Consider the following 23,077-nt stretch of genomic DNA (forward strand, 5'->3'; position numbering starts at 1 on the left):
TCTAATGAGATTGGTTAAATATAACCACTGCCCTTCGCAGCTCGGGTTTACTATAAAAGACTCGCATTGGAAGGAGACGCCAGTTTTAGCACGTTGTTATTGTGGAACTTTTTTCATTTTTTTTTGTTTCTTTCCAATTCGATTTATACTTTTCCCAAAAAAATTGTTAAAAGTGGAGAAATAAATTTGATTATAAAAATCGTATTGTTTTTTTTTTTTTAATGTGAGCATAGTACAGTACACTTTACTTAGATCAAAGAAAAAATCAACGGCTAGGCGATCATTACAGCTTTATTTGGAACCATAGGTTACGTCTATGTTTGGAACTAGGGGTGGGCCTCTTTAATTCGTTTTATTTTTTTAAACTCAATAAGCGCTTTGGGATACGTTCGATATTTATATATTTGGTTTGTTTCGAGCGCCGATTATTTAACTTCGAATTATGTCAAAATTAAAAAAGACAATGATTTGTTTCCACAATTACTGAAAACGTTGGAGTCAAAAGAAGCATATACTATTACGTAATGGTTTTGTGTTATGTAAAACATTAAATTAGTTCCTGTTCCTACAGTATTGTAGTTTTATTTTCAGTGTTAATATATATTTTTTTAAATAGTTTCCTTGTGATGTCTTTTTTTGGGGGCAATTAAAAAATAATAATAATGCTACAACGTATGCGTTCAGATTATTTTATTGTCTAAAATCTACTAACAATTTCTGACCGTAAAACAAGAAGCATAAATAATTCTGTCAACTTTCTCAGGAGTATAACATAGTTTGAGACTCCCATTATGCATCTAAATCGAGTTTTAAAAACACCAACGCATCTTTACACAGTACAGTACTTCGGGTTTGTCACAAGTCATGACCCAAGGTTGTACTGCATATCCTGGGTTCCCTAACATATTACTTTGAAGGAAATAAATAGAATTAAAACATACCTCGAAATACATAGGTTGGCGTAAAAATAAAGTAAGTGCTGAAAAGTGGAACTTTATCATATTCATTCAAAAACAATAATTGATATATCACATATTGTGAAGAGCAAAAAATAAAAATATATAGAGCTTTCCTGCGGCATATTGAGTTTTCAATCACCAAAGCACACCTTCTGAATGCATTAGTTATTAATCTGTCCTGTCCACTTATTATGTGCATGTTAAATAATGAAATCCTTTTTTCCCTCATTTTCATGTGGTGTGATGATTGCTATACAGCCAATAATTCGTGGGAATCCACCTCCTTCCATAAAAGCTCTTTTAATTGGAGCATTTCCTTGTTCAGTTTGGAGAAAACAGATTCAATGATTAGACAGTTGTTGCGCAATCACTTGTGTGTGTGGGAGCAATTCGTTAAATAAATTGAGAACTAGCTCCTAATTGCAGATTAAATGGACCACTTCTATCTCTCATTACTTTTTTGCAATTTTTAGATTTGGGATTCGTCGTCGATTCTCCTCCTTAAGCAAAAGTGTCTTAACACAGGATACATCTGTTATTTAAATTGGGGATTATCAACACAAATTTTTAAAAAATTTATCTTCTAAGAGGTTTTAGGAGAGAATACGAACATAACAAATACCCACCTGTAATGCGGTTATTCTATTCTATATTTTATGCTAATTTAAATTAAATTAAATGTGCAAAAGCGAAGTAACAAACATCAGCCAAACAAAATAAAAAACGATTTTTGGTTAGGTTGGGATTTTCTTCATCATTATTTCTGTTTTAAACACGTGGAGGATAATTATCAGTGCCCAACCGACGAAACGAATCTTGGCGAATGATAGCCGAGTCTAGAGAAATGCTTAGGGAGTAACCTCGGTTTCCATGTATGATCTCTCTTTTGGATATTCCCAACACATCCATTGCAGTGACCTCAACTTTTCTTTTGTCGTTCTCCATAATTCTCCATTTTTATGGCGTACTTAATGTGTGATTTTTAGATGTACTGTATCACACGCCTTATGGAGATCCATAAACATAGGATTAGTCTCTTCTTCTTCTATACAGGCAACCTGACCGAAATGCCCCTGTTTTGCTAGGGGAGGACCACTTAGAAATTTATTTACACACCAGTTCCTTCTAGATCTCTCACTCTGCCATTTTTTAAATCTAACAGGTTAAAAATCCAAACACAACACAAATTACTGGTGAAAAATAATATCTTATGATGTAAACAAAATTGTAGTATTCTGTGGTCAAAGGTAACATATAAATAAACTATCCTTCCTTTCCTTATTGTGTGAACAAGTTCTGTGGAGGATTCTGTCGGTGAGCATTGCACGCGGCGGTCTAACCTCCGTTCGCTCCCGACAGGATCCTTTGTAATCGTCCCCAATAATTATGGAATCGGTTTCCACAGAGTGGATTTAGTGTTTTTAGTGTCTAGTGAGTGTTTTAAAGGTGTAATCGTCGCCGGCCAATCGGTTTTTTCGTGTTCATGCCGGTATGGAGGTCGCATGGACCCCGGGGAGGCCATTTTTTGTTATCGGTCAAAGTTCAATATTGGAAGCTGAGAATAAATGTTGGTAATAGCTCTTTTGTTAATTGTTGGTCTGTGACCAAAAAAGAAATTCCTAATGGGCGAGTCGCCATAGTAGTAGTGCCCAACTGTTTGTAAAGTGCAAAGAATAAGAAGAAGAGTTCTGTGGAGCGATTGCGATTTTTAATTCAAATTGAATATTCATTCTAGTTTTTTTAAATGTTTGTTCCTATGTATTAGCTTTAGCATTCTTAAATGTTATCCGATTTTAAAATTTCGGAAACCTATTTCAATATGATTTCAAGTACGCACCAACTTGAGTGGCAAGGCCAGAAATGTTGTTAATTGAACTGTGATGTTTAACTTTTAATTTAATTTAAAAACTGCTCATTAGATTACCATTAGGTGAAAGTTCTCTTCTTACAAGTAACGCACATATTCAAACCATTGTGACGACTCATTTTATTTAATATTGACTTAATACAAATTTCGCGGCTGCTGAGCCATACAATTTATGCAAATACGCAAAATTTCATAACTGGGCTTTCTATAAACAATAAGACAACTTAGAAATGTGTAGAGAAAGAATAACGACAGTTTCGTCAGGGTTTTGTTGGGTGGTCTATGGTGTCACTTATTCTACGGTTCTACGCTGTTAAAATGAGGGACTTGTAGTGGAGTTTTCTTTTATTAAAAGGCCTCCAGTACGACAGATGCTACAATAAATAGGTGAATATATTATTTTAAACTAAGTCCAAAACGGTTTAATAACAATCGTCGCCGGATTCACTGGAAACATCACCAAACAGCACATTACTGGGATTCTGGATGCGGTTGTAATCTTCATTGTAAATTATCTCGAATCTGGACGAGGTCTGAAAAACGGGGCAAACTAAACGCCCGCAAATCGTCCACCAAAAGAACCTTTTATTACGGCTTCCAGATCGGTACTGAACAGGTAATACAATTCCTTCGCGATGAGCTCGGTGTCTTCGGCAACCTCGGTATTGACTAGAGTTTTCCGAAACCTGCTCTTCGCGTTTTTCAACGGGGCAGTGTAACCGGCGCTTAAGCGTTTCTTGCGCGGTTCAGCGACGCCATCGACACACTCCAAAATGTGACAAACGTCGGCGGTTTTGTACAAATTCGCTACATCCCCGCAAATGTTGGTCTTATACGACTCTATTATGGTCGGGAACTTTCGCAAGCAAGCCCGCAGCTTCTTTTTGCCGACGTACACGACTCCTTCGTGTTTCGAAACGTCCAAGTCTATTTTCAAGTATTTTTTCAGCCTCTCCGGCTTTGTTTTCAGGATATTGCGAATTTTTTCCGCTTCCGTCTACATTTAATAACGAAAGCTTCGCAATATTTCTAAAATATAAATTACTTACCAGCGGAAGTCTCAAAATGAATTGCTCGTCCATATCGCCAACGTTCATCTTTTTCTTATAGAATTAAGCGATATTTTGGACATTTTAGTAGGGAATTGAAATCACGCCAATTTCATAGTCTGTGACTTCAGCGGTTAGCTCAATGCTACCAACCGCAACGGTGGTAAATTCAAAAAATCTACAAGCCGCTACAAATTAATTCTTTCAAATGGATAATGATATAGAATGGCGAAACGTGTCTTCGCCATGTAAGTACGAAACCGGCATAAATTGGAAAACCACGATGTGATGCAAAAGGGTGCGAAACGTCACAACAATGCTCTGTGATCTTATGGTCCGTGGTCGAGTGCGTTGGAAAACATCCGCAATAAGAAAGTTATTAAAGTATTTTTCAATATGCAATCGCAACCAAGTTTCCAATTCGAAATAAGTAGGCCGGATTCGTTTTGCGCGCCTCCTCCGGTAATATCGCAAAGCGCGTCGTTCAAGGAACAGTTAAGCGATCTGGAGTTAGGTTTGGGAAAGTGTTCATTGAACACCCTTTCAAAAAGCGTCAGGAATGCAGCGAAGCACCCCAGAAATATTTTGATCGGGATCCACGAGAAAATCAACCTGCACTTACAAGACAGGCAGCATTTAACGAGGGCGCAGATTCGAAGACTTCTCGTCCAATTGAAAAACTTGCGGTGCATGAAGGACAGCGATCGTCATATTGCTCAATCGGCGCGAACGATATTAGTTAAAATGCTGGATACACTTTCTATGGTGTCCGCAACGTTTGAAATCCCTGAAAATGACGGTACGTGGCTGAAAAAGAGGTCTAGACCGGCCGACATGTTTGCGACAATGTGCTCTGGTTTCCCAAAAAAAGTGAAAACCGGCACTCCATGTAACACGAAGTCGTTGAATATAGTGGTCCATTGCAGCTCGGAGAACATTAGCTTCCCATTAGAAATGCTTACCAACCAAGATTTTCAAAGCATTATCTGCGCCGAGGAGCCTTTACAAAGTCAAAGTGCTGCTGGTGGCTTACCCGATACGCTTACCATCAATGATATTCCCAATTCGAGCAGCTTAAATGTAGGAACTAGGGATGAAATATGTAGTGCTGGGGTGTTAAACAACGTAACCGATCACACGTTACAGTTTCCAACCGAACCATTCTCCACAGGTAATATAGAAAGCTCGGTGACCGATAACCTTGCCAACACGTCGATAGACCCACCAGTTTTGTCGTCTGAAACTGACATTTTCGATTTAAACACTCTTGGTAATACAGCTAACCAAATGAAGGCTTTGAGTGCTTCAGACAAGCAAAATATCATCTTATCTCAGACCCAATCGCCTAGTTTCTTGCCTATATCTTTCCAAGTGGATCATCCACCTCGCACCCAGCATTTGACGCCAAAAACTGCTAATCTAAGAGATAATAAGCCTTCGAAAAAGTGCGTTTCCGAAAAAATAACCAAGTACAAAGCAAAGCTTCGACCGATTTGGCCAAGCATGACGAATGAACAGAAAGTGATCCAAAAACACGTCGAAAAGTTTGGAATTAATATATTTGAAAATCCAGTAGGATGTCTACTCGACTTGGATTACGAAAATCCTACAATGAAAGAAAGGCCGCCCGAGACTATAATCGAAGAACTTAATAAAAAAATGGCGACAATAAACTATCGGCAACTAACGGAGATGCTAAACGAAGCAGTTGTGCGCCACGTGCAGTTTCAACTTGAACGGCAGAGTGGCCACAGTGATAGTGATTCTGATGGCGACGACTATGATAAAAAATGTAAGCTTAGACTAAAGGAACTCCAGAAAGTAGCTCGGGAGGGTATGGAGACATTTAAACAAGAGAAAAGAAGCGACATAGCGGCACTCGAAGACAGTCTTCAGAAAAATACCACTCAAAAGACAAGCTGGCAGAAGTTGGTGAAATTTTGGAAAATGAACGACGAATTAAACAGTGAAAATGCCAAAATGGTCGTCGAGTAAGCTCTGTTAGTTTTCGTTAATTTTGTTGTTGATTTGTAATTGTTTAGTATCAAGATAATATAAAATAAAGCTACTTAAATACTACAGCTTACCTATTTATTATATGCCAATTTGCCATGGATAAAAGATACAGCATAAACAAATTTTAGTTACTGTGCTGTCAACGTGGTTGGAGTGTGAACTCAATTTTACCTAACCAAATTTTTTTTAAGAGTCAGGGGCGTGCTTATTTATAGACCATAGCCCATACTTATTAAACTGCATTTTGTTAACAACTTTAGGGTCCTATATATACTCATACTACTTTTCTTCAGTATAAATATCAATAAAAAAAAGTAAAAACAAATATCGGATATTAGGAGTCATCAATTTATTTATTAACTACTTCAAAAAAAGGGAGTTATTGCACAACCGAAAAGAATATACTTACAGCATCATCTAAATATTTTTACAACCAAGAACACATTACTAAAACATGTCTCACCCACTATAGTCAGTAAATCATACTTAAAAAAAAATGCCAAAACAATATTCTGAAATCGTTATCATTAACGATTAACATTCAAAATGCGACGCCAACACCCAAGGTAAATTTGTTCCTTACCAATTGACATTTGATCTGTGGTCGCCAAATGGAACCCAGCTGCTCAGGGTTGCCAAACTGCCAAACAAATATAATTCAGCGTTTTGGCGGATAAATATGCGATTTTGAAAGCAAACTTCAACCTTAAATATATAGAAGTGGTTTACAGATATGAGCTTGATTTGAAGTTCTTATAAAACAAAATTAAATCCTGTCGTTTTCTTAAGTCGGCTGTGTATATTAAAGATTTTCGTTTTCGAAGCGTCCAACTGACCAAAATTCCATCTTGATTTTTGGTTGTGCGAGTTCCTTGCCAGAAGTTAGCTCATCATCAAGTGCGGGGGGTGCGGGAGGTGCTTATTAAGGTAATGCATAGATTGGCGACCGTGGCTGTAAAATTGACAATTAGTCACGATTTTTGGCGTGCATGCGCCGTTATTTGTCGTGTTTATTTTTTAAAATTGGTGAAAATTTATCTCTAGACTAATTTATATGCCCGGAATGCGTTGTACGGTGGCTGTGTGTAGTAACAGCAGAATAAATGCGATAAAATATGGAAAAACAATATCATTCTATCGATTCCCGAAAGATAAAAAACTTCAGCAAATTTGGATTCAGAGATGTGAAAGAGATGGTGAATGGAATAGCAAAAATTGTCGTATTTGTTCTGAACACTTTACTGAAGAGGATTTCGAACGCGATTTACAGGGTGAACTTCTTGGTCAACCAGTTAAAACCAAACTAAAAGCTGAAGGTAAAAATATTCTTGAGTATTCTTGAGTAGTATTTACACAAGTAAGTAGTAAACATATTGTTTGTTTTAGCCATACCTACACTAAATCTAACTAAGACATCTATGCGATTGTCCATTAGACAAGATATTTTGAAAAGCACGGAAGGAAATAATGTGTCTGAATCTACAATGTCATTAGTGTCTCCAACTGTTGAATCAGTAGCTGGAACTTCAACAACTCAAGGTAGTACTAGTGAAAAGCAGTGTAATATTCTTTTACAGAACTATAATAAATTGCTTTCTGAGAATGATGACCTTAAAAAACAATGTTTGGATATGCAGCATCAAAATGATAAACTTAAAGATAAAGTTGAAATGTTAGAAAAGGACATAAACCATCTCAGTTCTAGTCTAATGTTAGAAAAATCCGAGGAAAAATACCAAATAGCAATAAAAGAAGAAGATTAAAGTTTGTTTTAACAGAGACCAAAGCAGGATGCTATTGTACCTTACTGAACTTAAAATGTATCCTTTAAGTTGCATATCTCTCTTTTAATACAGAAGATATTTTTATATTTTCATTATTTTGTAAATAAAACAGTTAAATATGGAAGTGGGTTTTAATTAAACAAATGTTGTAAGTACTGGTAGCTGGTATTCTGTATTTGAAAGAATCTGTTTTAAGTCACTACGAGCTTATTTTATAAAATAATATGTTATAATTACTTCAATGTGAACAAGGAAAGATCGCTTGGTTTGTCATTTGAAACCAGGTCGCTGGGTGACGTCACTCCGTGGGATTCGCGGACTTGTGGCGAAGGGAATAGTTTTTCTCTGCTTTAACTATGACTGGCAGCCGTCATTTATGGCATTTCGGGAAAGTGGCAGTTGGCACAATAAAACCATGACTAATTTTTGCTAAGTTCCAAAATAAAAAGTATCCAATAGAAATGTAAATTTTATAACGTCGATTTCACTTATTCTGTAACTATGATTGAGAAAATGACTCCGTTTCGTAGAAAGAAAAGTGGTAAATCGTTTCCCGTCAAAGTCTGCACTTTGGATGCGGAATTGGAGTTTAATTTGGAAGTAAGAGTGTACAGATTTCTATTTGCGTGCCGCTTACGGAAAAACGGTCACAGAAAATTTGTTTTATTTTGTTTTTAAGTGGAGAGCGACAGGAAGGGATCTTTTTGAGCTGGTGTGCAGGACTATAGGTTTAAGGGAAACTTGGTATTTTGGATTGCAATATGAAGACTCCAAGGGTTTTATATCGTGGCTTAAACTCGATAAAAAAGGTAAATGCTTATCGTTACTGTTTGGGGAGTTAAAAAGCGGAACGTCTTTTGTAGTTCAAGACCAAAGCATTCAAAAGAATGACCAGACAGCATCATTTATGTTCCTAGCCAAGTTTTACCCAGAGGAAGTGGCCGAGGAACTGGTGCAAGAAGTGACCCAGCACTTGTTCTTTCTGCAAGTAAAACAGGCCATTTTATCAATGGATATTTATTGTCCCCCTGAGGCTTCAGTATTATTGGCCAGCTATGCCGTTCAGGCTAAAGTAAGCTCTGGTTGTGCGGATTTGCCCTACCATTGTGATTTCCATTGTTTATAGTTTGGTGACTTTGATGAGGACACTTACAAGCCAGGAATGTTGGCAAGTGAGGATTTGCTGCCGCAACGAGTGATAGATCAATACCAAATGACATTGGAGATGTGGGAGGAGCGAATCAGGGTGTGGTACGCTGATCATAGGGGTATGTCGAGAGACGAGGCAGAAATGGAGTATTTGAAAATAGCCCAGGACTTGGATATGTATGGGGTCAATTATTTTCCCATACAGGTTAGTTAACTAAACATTAATTAAATGAATATAATAAGTAGATCATAATTAATAATTAATTAATTTTGTTTGCTATAAATTTACTATTAAAATGCATCAGATTAAAATTTTTCAAATGAGAATAAAGCCATTCGCTATGAAATCATATTAGAGTAAAATGACTTTCAAACTTAACTTTGAGACATCAATAAAAAGTTTCCATTTATCAGAATTTTCTGGAAAACTAAGTTTGGGAAGAAGCTCGCCAGCATAATTACAATATACTAAATTATCTTCTTTCAAAAGCAACTCGTGAAATCTTCTTGTCTTGTGTGAAAATATGTATGTGTAAATATGTACTTTTATCCAACAAATTCCACTGTTATGTAATTGTGCTCTAGATTTTGATAGCCCCAAATCTCTAACAAGATCATTTAACTCAAATTGTTTAAGTAAATGAGGTTATTTTGTTGGACTTGAAGATCCAGACAAAGTGTATGAAGGTGAAGATGCACGGACAGAAATAAAACTCGATTGAGGCTGTAGACCAGAAGTATTTTTATTTTCCATCTTTTCATTATTTTTTGTTGGAACTGGATGTAAAGTGCCTTCACTTTTGCAGATTTGATGTTCCCATATATAATTTTTTTTTTCGAGAATCCTCTTGGTGGTGACATGCAGAAATAACAATCATTTTCATGATTCTGAGATTCACTCCAAAGCATTGCCATTGCCATGGCAATGGCATAGATTTACCAACCTCTCAATTTTCAACTTTTATCACTCTCATAAATAGAAAATCCAAAATAAGGCCGATAAGATCGTTTAACAAGGTTGGTTATAGCATTTTGCTGCATTTTTAGAGTAAACTTACCACAAATGTAGCAAAAACAGTCTGTAGAATCCTTACAAGTTCGCGGCATGCCATAACCCAAAATTAAATAAAATTTATTTTAGAAACATTTTTAAATTGCTATTTTATATTTATTGGCTCTGTTCATGAAAAAATATATGAACTACACATAAAGTACTTAACAAAAATATAGAAAATATGAACTTTTATGCAAAACTTACCAAAATATTTGATACAGAACATAAATGACAAGTTTTCAACTATCCGTGGTACAGTCACAGCGAATACTGCTCAAGCGCATGTGTACTGCCATAAAGATCACTTCGGTACTTTCCTTCTTTCTCTTAAAACTCGCTCAAACCTATTTTGTATGTATATACACTGTTGATGATGTTGACGCATAAAATCAATTTATGATATTTAAAAGAAAAAGTATATCAAAAAATCTAGACGTGATAGAAAATATCGTTCAACGGGAGCATATTCAGAGCATTAAAATCTTCATATTTATGACATAATTGTTTGAATTAGCATTTCATTGCAGTGTTATCGGTAGTTTTCCACTTTATAGAACAAAAAAGAGACTGAATTATGGTTAGGCGTGACCGCATTGGGTTTGAACATCTACGAAAAGGAAAACAAACTGCAGCCGAAAACTACGTTCACGTGGAGCGAAATCCGCCACATTAGTTTCGACGACAAAAAGTTCATTATCAAGCCCGTCGACAAGATCGCCCCGAATTTCGTATTTTTCAGTCAAAAAGTTAGGATGAACAAATTGGTGAGCGTCCTCGGTCGGCGCTATCGTCGTTGTTATCCCCTATTTTAGATTTTAGATCTGTGCATGGGCAACCACGACCTGTTCATGCGCAGGCGCAAACCCGACTCGATGGAGCTGCAGCAGATGAAGGCGGCCGCCAAAGAGGAAAAACAACGGAGACAGGTGCAGAGGAACAGACTGGCGCGGGAGAAGCAGCTGCGGGAGGAGGCGGAAAGGGAGAGAGCCAACATGGAACAAAGGCTGTTGCAGTATCAGGAAGAGATACGTCTCGCCAACGAAGCTCTGGTATGTATATTTCTTGCGCCTTCAGATTGTTTCAGAGTGTTAAAGATTATTTAAAAATATTTTTTTAATTTTGTGTGAAATTTGGCATAATTGTTTTTAGTGACAAGGCCGAGGGGTAATCTTTCATGTATACTGCCTTATATTGCCCCCCAATGCACCACAATTCTTGACAAAGCTCTTACAATGTCTATAATCCCTCATAATTTCTAGCAATTCTTCACAATCCCCCCAAAATTCTCATATAATAATTCCTAGTCCTTATAATTCTCTCCTAAAAAAATTCTCACATAATGCCTCCCATTCATTATGATTCTCTCCAATGCGCCTAAACTGCCATATATTGCCCCAAATGCACCGTAATTCTTGACAAAGTGCTTACAATGTCTACATTACCCATATAATACCTCATAATTTCTAGCAATCCCTCACAATGCCCCCAAAATTCTCATATAATGCTTCTTAGTCCCTATAATTCTCTCCAATGCTTCCTCATTGTCTTATATCGCCCGTAATTTTTGACAATGCTCTTAAAAGTTCTCACATAATGCCTCCTCAAATTTGATAAAGACACGGTGTTGTCAAAACAATTGTCATGTCATAATATATAATTTCGTGAAAATCTGAACTTTTAGTTCTTATTTATTTTGATAAATGGATTTTCATCAAGTAAAAGCCACCTCAGTTCAATTCTTGACAAAACTCTTACAATGTCTACATTACTCGTACAGTACCTCATAATTTCTAACAATTTCTCACACTGCCCCCAAATTCTCATATAATGCTTCCTAGTGCCTATAATTCTCTCCAATGCCCCCAAAATGCCTTATATTGGCCCCCAATGTAACGTAATTCTTGACAAAGCTTGTACAATGTCTACATTACCCATACAATACCTCATAATTTCTAGAAATTCATCACGATGCCCCCAAAATTGTCATATAATGCTTCCTAGTCCCTATAATTCTCTCCAATGCCTCGTCGCTGTCTTATAGCGCCCGTAGTTCTCGACAATGCTCTTAAAAATTCTCACATAATGCCTGCTAGTCACTATGATTCTCTCCAATGCCCCCAAACTGGCTTATATTGCTCCCAGTCAACTTTTGGAAATTTTAACAGTAATGTAATAATTATAAAAATTAGCAATAAAAAAAATGATTCCTACTTAAAAATATGAAAATAAACAATTAAATAAACACTTGGCAACTATTAATAAATATAACCCTCAAAATTATTTAATATTTATACTTTCTTGTTTATTATTATCATTAAGTTCATCGAGTTCAGAGTGAAAAATGGTTATTCAATTTTTATTTTGTTTAATTTTGCTTTTTAAGTTCTATCTGTGCTAGGGGATCGAGTCTGCAGTACATTGCGGTGGGTAACGTCTAAATAGTTTAGTGGTCTGTTACAGTTGTAGGTTATGGCAAAATATACAGGTATCAATGTCCATTTTCAGAGACGCTCCGAAGAGAGCGCCGACCTTTTGGCGGAAAAGAGCAGGGTAGCCGAAGAGGAGGCCCGTCTTTTGAGTCAGAAAGCTGCCGAGGCCGAACAAGAGATCACCAGGCTAAGGTTAACCGCGATGAGAAAGGACGAGGAAAAGGTAACGGAAACATAACCAAAAAAATAATTTTCCTTAAAATATCAAAAGGTGGAAAATTAAAAAAAATATATTCAATGATGGCAGATGAAGTTGGAAAATTCACAAGTCCGCCATTTTTTTGAAAGACTTTTTCAAAAATAGGTGGGGATTATTTATGAGGTCGAATACGTATTAAAAAGTATAAAAACTTTAAAAAAGTATAAAAATGTTATTTGGTGTATTGAAAGCCTAATTCTGCCCTAATAGATTGAAATTATCCAGTAGTGTTCATAACATAATATACACTATAACAAGTCTTATTTATTTAGCAACAAAATCAAAAATTTCATAGTCATAGAATAGTCTACGAGATAGCAAACTTTTTGAGGTCAATTTGGAGATCGCTTTTGAGTAACAACCTCGTGAACAGTACCCTATAATTAAATATCTATGACTATGAAAAGAATACACAATTAAATACCGAAATTACTTTTAATAATCCAAGTACTTATTTAAATATGTTTTTGCAAGACAGCGCCTCTAAAATGTTAGGTTTTGTGTTACGTAGATGTTGTTTATTCAGTTCTTTCGTTTTAAGTGAGCTAAATTTGCCTAAGATTTTTTTTTACTACACATAAAGGGAATTTAAAACCAAATTGAAGATGAACGTCAGTAATTCGGAAACATTGAATTAAAAGCCCTATTCCGAAGAGGCAGTTCCATTACAAAATATTTCTGCTTATTTGTGCAACACCCTGTATACATTAAAATATATCTTGCAAATAGCTTACCGTTTTTTGAACACCTTTGTATTTGAGTTTTTTTTTTCTCAAACGGTATATTATAGCAAATCAACAAAAAATGATGGCAAAGAAATATCAAATAAAAAATATAATAAATATTGTTCCGGGCTGCACAATGGGGGAGAATTTTTTTAAAAAATCTTTAAAATATTTTTTTTTTTATTTACTCAGAATGACTTGAAGTCCGGATAGCTTTTCTTTCAATTGGGTAAATGAAATTAAATAATTTGAAAATTACATTTTCTTAAGTGGTAGTTATAGGTAGATTTGAACAGGTTTTCAACGACTCATATTAACGATGTGACCACGCGGAGAATAGGTTTTATTATTTTTTTTACGGGAAAGCCGTACAAGGGATTGAAAAACATCAAGAAATTAAAATTTTTTGTAAGTGTGATCGGAGATTGTAAGAATAATTTTTTTTTTTCAAGAGAGGTCAGTGGCGTATCATCAGTGTCTGCCAAAATAGACAGGTGAAATTGGGTACGCCCAATAGTGGTGTATTTTTTTTTTAAATGGGATTTTACAAACATATATTTTATTTTTGACTATTTTACCACTCTTTACCTCAAAAGGTAAGATATTTAGGAGGGCTGCCATCTGGCGACTATCGTTTTTATAGGGAAGTTTTAACATTTTGAGGTTAGTTTTTGACGAAAGACTGTTGTTTGTGTTTTTTGTGATAGATTAAAATAAATGTGTTAAAAATGGAACTTAATCTGGAGCATTTTCGTCCAACAATTTTTTACAACTTTAGACGTGGACTAACTCAACAACAATGCATCGATGAACCTAATTCGACTTTTGGAGTTAAAGCACCATCTATTACTACCGTTTATCGCTGGTTTTCGGACTTCAGTCCTGGTCATAGTTTTCTTAAGAATGAATTTCGTGAAGGGCGTTCAAAATCGGTGATCGTTCAAGAAAACTTGACGCAGTGCGAAACTAATTTTGTTATGTGACTTACCATGAGATTGAGGTATCCTTGGGCATTAGTGTGACCAGCAGATATGCAATTTTGCATGAACAGTTGGCCTCTAAAAAAATTGGTTCGCGTTGGATTCCACACAATTCGACATGGGCTCAAAAAAAGTCTCGTGTTGATTAGTCGAAGTCGATTAATCATGGATCTATACATATGAACCTGAAAGTAGCAGCAGTCGTCTGTGTGGGTCTTTCAGAATGAGACAAAGCCCACAAAAGAAAAACTAGCCACGTTGCACCTGTTTTTCTGGTGAAAGGTGAAACAGTCAATGCTGAATGCTACACAAGCATTTGTTTGCCGAAAGTCTTCGAAGAAATTAGAAAAACCAACTGCCAAAGACGAATCAGACGATTCAGTGCAAACAAAGAACTTTTTGAGCATTAAAAACGTTGATTTGTTGAGCCATCCACCATATAGTCCAGATTTAGCACCTATTAACTTCTTTTTACTCCCATACATTAAGAATAATTTGCGTGGGCAACGATTTTTGACAACACAAGAAGCGATTGATGCCTTTAAAAAACATGTTTTGGAAGTGCCGGTCTCGATGTGGGAAGAGTGTTTCGTTGATTGGTTTAATCGCATGCAAAAGTGTATAGATTAGACTGTGTCAAATTATTCGAATTTTTTTTTTCTCGGTCAAATATCAAAATTTCGTTAATAATCATGAAAAAAAAATTATTCCAAAACTACAGCCCATTATCTCAATTTTTGAGTTAACGCTCGCAAAAATAAGAATTTTTCAAAAAAAAAAATTAATCAAACACCTTAAATGAAAAATAACCTTGGATATGGTTTTGAATTATCTCTGGTCGAATCCAAAAGATCAACACCGTTTCTTCTACGTTAATCAAAGTTCAATTTTCTTTAAGATTTTTGCTTTCATTTTTTAATTAACATTTACTAAAAAATTTTTTAAGGCAAAAAACCGACTCATATAACTTTTTTTATTATATTTAGAAGATGTTAGAAGATAAAATTCGTTTAACTCCAAAAAATAATTGAATTAAAAAAACTAATTCACTTATAGTTTTCTGTTAATAAATTTTATTTGCTTAAAAATTATTGTCACTATAAAATTCATAAAATTTATTTTTCCTTGATATTCCAACCAAGAGGAGATTTTAAAGAGTTTGTGACTTTAGCTTACATATTTTTGGGAGAAATTCCACCTCAAGATGTTTCTTTCAAGGCTCCTGAAGCACATCACCATGCTCGATGGCTATCAAAAGTCTATTGCTTAAAAATTTATTGTTTTCGAAGTCAATTTAAACTTGCCAAAGTTGAAATTCCAAAACTATCACATCAGGATTTCATGTTTTTGAATAGTTTGATAGATTTTAAACACGTAGGTGTAAAATTTTGTAATGTTGCATCAACAAAATTTCTTCGTAATCTCTGGTATATATTGTGGCATTATGATTAAGATAAAAATGGTTCAAGCAATAAAAAATCAAGACAGCACTACGGAAAATACGAGAAAGCTGTGACAGCAAGAAGATTTAGAATCATTCAGGTCGAAAGATATAAGTGATTTTGTTACTAAGAAGTCAATTATTTTTTTTTGAGAAATTCGGTTTGTCTACAAGTTTTCTTCATTTACCTGCACATCTATGGGAATTTGATGACAATTATCAGGCTTTTTTAGAAATTGTTCCATCAATTAAGGTTGTAAATGACATAGCCGAAAGAACTGTAGTATTGATTGATAAGTATAATGATAGTCTCACTTATAATGAAGAACAAATACAGTTTTTGTTACAAGTTGTAGCTGATCATCGCAAAAAATATCCAAACTGTAGTAAATAAAATTTGTGAGCATAATTTTCTGTTCATTATAATTAATTTTAAAATATTTAATGTAATGATCATACCACGTTTCCTTTATAAGTTGAGTAACAATAGGCATATTATAATTACATCAATGTTTTTTTTTAAGATGTAAACTTTCGAAAACAAGCATAAAATTTAAATAGAGATTTTCTACCACTTGCAGTTTCTCTTTTGTTAGTTGAAGTTTTTCATATATTTTACCTCCACAAACTATTTACGTCTATCACGATACCAATGATTATTCATACATTCATGGAATTGTAGAACTTATGCTATGAACATTGATTTTACTAAGTTTTACATAAAAAATTACGTTTAATGTCAAAAAAGGAAGAATTAAAAAAATATATATAATTCTAAAACTAGAAAATGTTAATAGCGTAGTACTATTTATATTCATTAATGCATGAAAACTATTTATTTAGATCCTAAATATAATTAAAAAAATTATTAGTCAGTTTTTTGCTTTAAAAAACTTTTTCGTAAGTGTTAATAAAAAAATGAAAACAAAAATTGAACTTTTATTAGCTGTAGAATAAATGGTGTTAATTTTTTGAATATGACCAGAGATTATTCTTATAGAAAATTTAATTCACTATAAAACCATATCCAGGGTTATTTTTTAAAAATAAGCATAACAAAATTTTTTTTTTCAAAAATTCTTATTTTTGCGAGACTAATGGGCTGTAGTTTTTTTCATGATTATCAACGAAATTTTGATATGATGTATTTTGAGAAACAATAAAGTCATATTTGTTGGTAGCTTATTACAAATCCCAAAATATAAAAGGTAGCCCTCGTATGTTCACATAAAGTTTTCTTTTTAAAATGGAACCGGAAATCAATTATAAAACACCCTGTATATTCTTACTATGCCTCAAGTCTGTCGATTGTTTAGGTGACGTTGGAGCGTAAGACTAGGGAGGCGGAGCTGCTGACAGCGCGACTGGTGGAGGAGTCGGAGAGGCGGGCCGCGGAAGCGAACAAACTGAAAGACGAGTTGCTCAGGGCGAGGGCGGCCGAGAAACAAGCCAAGGAGAAATTGCTCGATTTTCTCAATCGAAGCACTTTCACCGCCGGTTCTACTCCCGCGTCACCCCTATCGGTAAGCTATCTCAATTGTGCAAAATTATTGCGTAAAATATAAATCGTTTTTACGATACAAGAAATAAACATTTTTATAATTTCCTAGAGGATGACTTAAGACAGAGATTCATAATGTTAACATTATTAAGTGCTTTTAAAAAACGTCATTTTTATGGAAGGTAAAGGGTCTTTATGGTAGGCCGACCAAGTCACGACTATCATTGAATCCGTGAGTTCGAAAAACTTAAAAGTCCAAAAGCAACGTTTTCAGAAAATCAATAAAAACCTTTTAACATTGAAACTAATCGACATGATTTCGGCTTGCGTAGAATAGTTTTAGGTTTCGTGGTTTGCAATGTATTTTTAGTGGTGGTTTTTCCAAAAATAACAGTGGTTTTTCCAAAAATAACATGCACTACGAATCGCAGATAAAAAGAGGACATGGACTTGTTAAGTCAACCCCCTATATAAAAAAAAGTAATGAATATTTGTTGATTTGTTTAATGAATGAAAAAATACATTATCAAAACAGACATCTCAATCATCATTTTCAGTATTTGTGGTATTCCATGATGTGATATGTGGTAATAGAATTCCAAGACTTTACCGTCGGTATTACCTTCTTTATGTCCACCTTTTTTTTTTCGTTAATTGGTACAGGTCCTTGATATATACCTTATTATTGGGCAGAGATGGGCTGTTCTTATGTTCTTTGAGTAATTTAAAAATATGGGAGTGTAAACCATCCAAATACTCCCCGGTTTTAACATGTCCTGGATTAACAATATCATACAGGAACTGACGATAGTTTGATATAGCAAACGTTTCCTTATTGGAACCGGGGCCACGAGTGATAGACGTTTTTTCTTTATAGTACTTATTCCACCAGTTCTTGAAATCAGTAATGTCAGTGTGTCGGATTCACTGTACAGTAAATGGTTGCCAAAATTCCGTTTTGCACTTCCGAAATGTCCTCTTACTGGAAAGTAGTGATAGATTTTGTTGAACCTCTATGTTGCCTGTAATGCTAAGAGGAAATGAACCATGGTTTGTTGTTTGGCCCTGCACATCCATCGGAAAATAAATGCAGTTCAGTGATTTCAGGGGTATATGATTCGTTATGTAATCATTCAGAAATGTGCACACTTCATTAGGTCCTTTCTGACCTTCACTTTCGTGGTAAGTATAAAAATGACCAGTATTCTTCTTAAGATTGTGTATTCGGAATGCAAATATCAAGAGCTGCCTAAAATAAAATATTTGCAGGACTGGAATATGCGGTAGTGGCATGTTCTACATATAATCAAAAACTGCAACTAACTTAAGGTTAACATCCTTCACCTTCGTTCCACTTCTTTCGCAAACTTAAAAGCAAAGTTTTCGTTAAAATATTTCAAATAGCATTCGTATTTAAATAAATTTTCCAGCCCTGGATATTTTGCGGCAAACAATGCATGCATTTTCTTCACATCCAAAGATGCATCTAAATAACTAATGTTTTTGGGGGAATAATGTGAAACTATTTAATCGCGCATTCATCGCACAATGTACAAGGTCTATTATTATGCCTGCATCTGAGATGCTGTGGTGATTTACCTTCCAGGTCGTTACCAAGACTTATAAATGCCTGTTTGCACACAGACTTGCAAAACAAACTAAGAAAAGTTTGATTTTCTTTCTTGTTTGTTTTCCGCACCTCTAACACGATGGCTCTGGATTGATTTTGCCTCTATGAGTGTCTTGTTCGTTTTTAGACGTACGCCTAAGTAGCATGGATAAAACAGATTTTTTGGCTCCTTTAGTAAACTGTTTCATGCATTTTTTTTGTACAAAATATTGTTAAAACTTAATAACTTACAGTATTTGCATTAACGTGTTTCCTCTTTCTTATGTTGTGTTTGCACCTAGCGGCATTCCTTTTCCTTTTTATATTACCACTACTAGATTCATTACCTCCTTCACCATCACTGGATGACATAATTTTAATTGAATTTTGTTGAAAAATCGCAGATACCAAGCAACTGGCTACCATTTTGTTGTTGTGCTACCTTAAAGGCTATGCACCTAGTACGATTTTTACGCTCAATGGATGAAGAGACAAATTTTAAACAAAATGGTTATCTTACTTTAAAATGACTTATAGGGTTTTTGAACTCACTGATTCAATTTGTGTTAGAGGTTAGGTTAAGTTTGATATACTATTCTGTAATGGAGTTTATGAATGAATAAATATTTGCAGTCGGTGAGCGCGCTGTATTCGGCGCCCCTATCGCCGAACAACATCCATTCTGAACTGTCGCTCTATGAGAGCGAAGCCAGCACATCCCCCGACTTCAATCTCAACATCAACTCGTACGATCTGATCGTGAACGCTGACGCCGAGCAATTATCCCTCGAGATCGAAAAGGAACGGTAAGAGTTGCAAAACCAACTGTTTTTATGTAATCATATCCATGCGCAAGTCTCGTATAACGAAACCACCTTCACCGTGGAGACTTTCAATTGTTTATAATGTAAGAATCCGTGAAAAAGTCTGTACGGAATCCCTAAGATTCACAAACCTCGTCGATCTAGCCATTTTCAGGAAAAACTGATTCCTTTCATTTCATTGAATACGCCAATACATTAGATCCGATGTAGAATGCCTCTTTACCAAAGTCCCTACTCCTGAAACACTTCAACAAAAGTTCAGATATATTAAAATCCGACAATCTAGAACCAAACCTTCTCATCTTAACATATTTTTCTTGTAACAGTCAAATTTAATAAAAACCTCAGGAATAGCTATGAGTTCTCGATTATCACCTACCATCTAAACCCAAAACGCTACTTTGATGATCCTGTTGTTATTTGGCTTCAGCCATTAGCCATTTAAACTATAAAACACCCAAGCTTGACCATTCATAGATTTTCCTATCAGTTAATAGGAAACCAATACATTGGCACATCATCATCGGGACTCTTGTTTACAAGTGACTGAACCCAGACTAACACCTTACATCTTTTTTCATATTTTATCCACATTAGAGATATTATTAAGCGTTCCATCACAAAATACACTTCACCACAACCTTCCAAAGGCAATGAATGAGTCCGAAAGCAGCCATTACATTCAAAACATCACGGACCACATATCAAAAATTCTCAAGAAATATAGCGTTAAAACCAGATTTACCACTTGTTCAAACGTCTCTCTCACTTCTTACATATAATCAATTCTCCTTTAGCTCCGCCCATTTCAAACCATATATAAGCAGGTAGCAGAGTAGTAGTAGTAGAGCCAGTTTCAGTTAAGCCCTGGAGAAGTCTGTTGCATAGTTTTACGTCATCTTCGAATAAGGCTAATATCAAATACGAGTGCAATCGCAAAAACTAGATTTTTTTTTTTTAGAAAAATTAAAATACCGGAAAAACTATCAGGCCTAGGTAATGTATTGTTATTAATAAAGTAGTTGAAGAATTTCAAAACGAATTCAATACAATATTTAAAAAAATATTATTCATTCATTATTCATATATTCATATATTCATTATAGTTTGACACCCACCTACAGGGTTCATTTTGAAAGATAGAAAAAAGAGTGTAAATACGAAAGTTTGAAGATTTTTGCTCTGTTATCTTATGCAAATGTCACAAAAAACAAACGACAATCGCCAGCGGTCAAAAGGAAAGCAACTTTTTTTTTTTAACGGAATGTCCTATATATTTTTAGCATAAGTCGTAGATCTTTTTTCCCTGATTTCAAAAGCATATAGTTTATTGACATTTCATTTATCCGTTTTGGAGATATTTCGGTTTAAAAATGATTATCATTCGATTCCTGGACAATAGCAACCATATTATCTATGTTTGCAATTGTTTTAACAATGTTCCACTTTTGACAACTAATCAAACCTCAAGAGCTGCAGCGTAAGTTGAATTAAATTATTCGAACAATGAAAATATCATTAATTAATTAATTATTGCTAAACAGTTTCCACCATTACCTGTATTATTTTCTATACATCAGACAATATTTGAGGTGATAAAATCGAGGTTTTCTCTGTTTAGATCTTGTAAAATGACATTAAGTCTTTCTCTTCAAAAATTGTCAGAAGGATTCAGGCAGGCTATTTGATAGTTCCTGGCCTGCCTATCTAAAGTCTATATTTATTATTTAGATAATCGGTAACGGGTTGAACATTATTTCTGTTGCAAGGAAATTTAAATATCTTTGCTCATTCAATGATCCTTAATATATAATTGGTCCGACCACCATATTGTTCAACATACCACACCGTCCATTCACTGTCTGCATTTTGTGCGGATTATTGGTGGATCAAAAATGTTTATTCTCCCTGTGAAATAAACTTGCTGTTGTGAAGGAAGCCTCATATTATTTTGAGATCTTCTACACATTTCTGTGCTTAATTTGAGCCTACGCCTTTTATGTTCATCGGTAAAATTTTGCACTGGAAGGAACTTATACGGGTGAAACTTATATTTTAGCGTTTGTTGAATTTTACTATGAGACTTTCTGAATAATTATTTATTGTCAGGATTTTCTAAAAAATATGAAATATAAAAATTAAGAAAGTAGAACTCAAAGTTATTATGTCAATTTGTGTAATTACATTTTTAATTGTATTTATTCAAGGAACTGTTCTACCCGGATATATTTGTTGATATTTTCTTTCAACCACAGCATTTACATTATGTCTAACTATTAATGGGAACTTTGATAACTAACTAACCTTGTTAAGTTCATCCCGTGATTTCAAAAACACCCAGTACACATACTCTTGTCCTTACAGGGTCGATTACTTGGAAAAATCGAAAAACCTCCACAACCAACTGAAGGAGTTGCGGTCCGAGATCGCGGTACTAAAGGTCAGCGAGAAATCGTCCGAGTACGACCAACTGCACGAGGAGCAGGTGAAACTCGGCGAGAACAAGTACTCTACGTTGAAAAAGAGTAAAAGCGGAAGCACCAAGAGTCGGGTGGCCTTTTTCGAGGAATTGTAAACGGGTGGGGTTTCAGTCGACGCTCCTATACGCGCTTCTTGGATAATTCGAAGAGTGGGCCATATTTAACGGTACAGTGAACACAAAAAGGAAAAATCGTGCCGACAAACTGGGGAATTATCATTTTCCTGTTGGGGCTCTTTTTCGTCTGCGAGCTGAAGTGCACTTGTTAAACTAAGCATAATTACAACAATTCGACAATTTTGTTAGAGTATATTTAGGTACAAACGAGAGAAAAATACATATTTTTAAGATAGTACTGTGGTTTTATTCAGGTCTCTTCAAGAAAAAAATACCTAACCTCTACTATGGAGTAAACAAACCAGCAAGTTATAAATGCGTCACCCTAAAAACCGAATTTTTCTGGGAAAACGGCAAGTTTAAGTTCCTTTGCTCATAATTAGCGTACCCTGCAGAGTTATGGTAAAGAGATACTTTAAAGTTGCACAACCTTGATGATTCCCTAAAGAATAGGTCTGGACTAATCTATCATCCTCTAGCTGTATCAAAATTTATACACGAATCAACGTCAAAACACAATACAAATCCTTAACTTTCCGCATAAAACAACGACTTTTCACTACACTTTAAAAAATTCAAGTGTTTAATGTACCCTTTACTATTTACCAAAACTGGTCATGGATTATCTTCTTCTGTTCTACAATACGTACGTTCCGGGGGCATTCGCCCACACCATAGCTTATAATTAACAGATCAAACGAAATTACGTGTGGTGAAGTTCGATCTGAATTATATATAAGCCTCGTCAAAATAATTAAGTATAACGTAGTACCTTCCACTTCGTGTTCAAACTACACGCATTTAAAAGATATCTATTTCTTTCCCTGCACTCCGC

At 35.0% G+C, this 23,077-nt stretch overlaps 2 protein-coding genes across 5 annotated transcripts; one reads left to right on the top strand and one right to left on the bottom strand.

Moving 5' to 3' along the window:
- Window positions 1-2,268: 2,268 nt before the first annotated feature.
- On the top strand, window positions 2,269-22,854 carry LOC132706111 (merlin). 4 transcript variants are annotated; one of them, XM_060677226.1, is made up of 10 exons: window positions 2,269-2,526; window positions 8,355-8,484; window positions 8,539-8,747; window positions 8,802-9,029; window positions 10,433-10,642; window positions 10,691-10,927; window positions 12,384-12,530; window positions 17,029-17,235; window positions 19,456-19,628; window positions 22,011-22,851. In XM_060677226.1, exons 1-10 carry the CDS (start codon window positions 2,443-2,445, stop codon window positions 22,219-22,221), a joined length of 1,836 nt encoding a protein of 611 aa, XP_060533209.1. In that variant the 5' UTR covers window positions 2,269-2,442; the 3' UTR covers window positions 22,222-22,851. The 4 variants fall into 4 exon arrangements, with proteins under 4 accessions (XP_060533209.1, XP_060533210.1, XP_060533207.1 ...); XM_060677227.1 differs by having other exon boundaries at window positions 2,270-2,530; window positions 22,011-22,849; XM_060677225.1 differs by lacking the exon at window positions 2,269-2,526 and adding an exon at window positions 7,746-8,275 and having other exon boundaries at window positions 22,011-22,848.
- Window positions 3,237-4,016, bottom strand: LOC132706115 (transcription initiation factor TFIID subunit 7-like). The gene is made up of 3 exons (XM_060677234.1): window positions 3,876-4,016; window positions 3,419-3,823; window positions 3,237-3,359 (listed from the first exon to the last, which is right to left on the bottom strand). Exons 1-3 carry the CDS (start codon window positions 3,921-3,923, stop codon window positions 3,249-3,251), a joined length of 564 nt encoding a protein of 187 aa, XP_060533217.1. The 5' UTR covers window positions 3,924-4,016; the 3' UTR covers window positions 3,237-3,248.
- Window positions 22,855-23,077: the final 223 nt, after the last annotated feature.

Source organism: Cylas formicarius, unplaced genomic scaffold, assembly GCF_029955315.1.
Source record: "Cylas formicarius isolate icCylForm1 unplaced genomic scaffold, icCylForm1.1 PGA_scaffold_8__14_contigs__length_24414737, whole genome shotgun sequence".
In the NCBI taxonomy this organism is placed as follows: domain Eukaryota; kingdom Metazoa; phylum Arthropoda; class Insecta; order Coleoptera; family Brentidae; genus Cylas; species Cylas formicarius.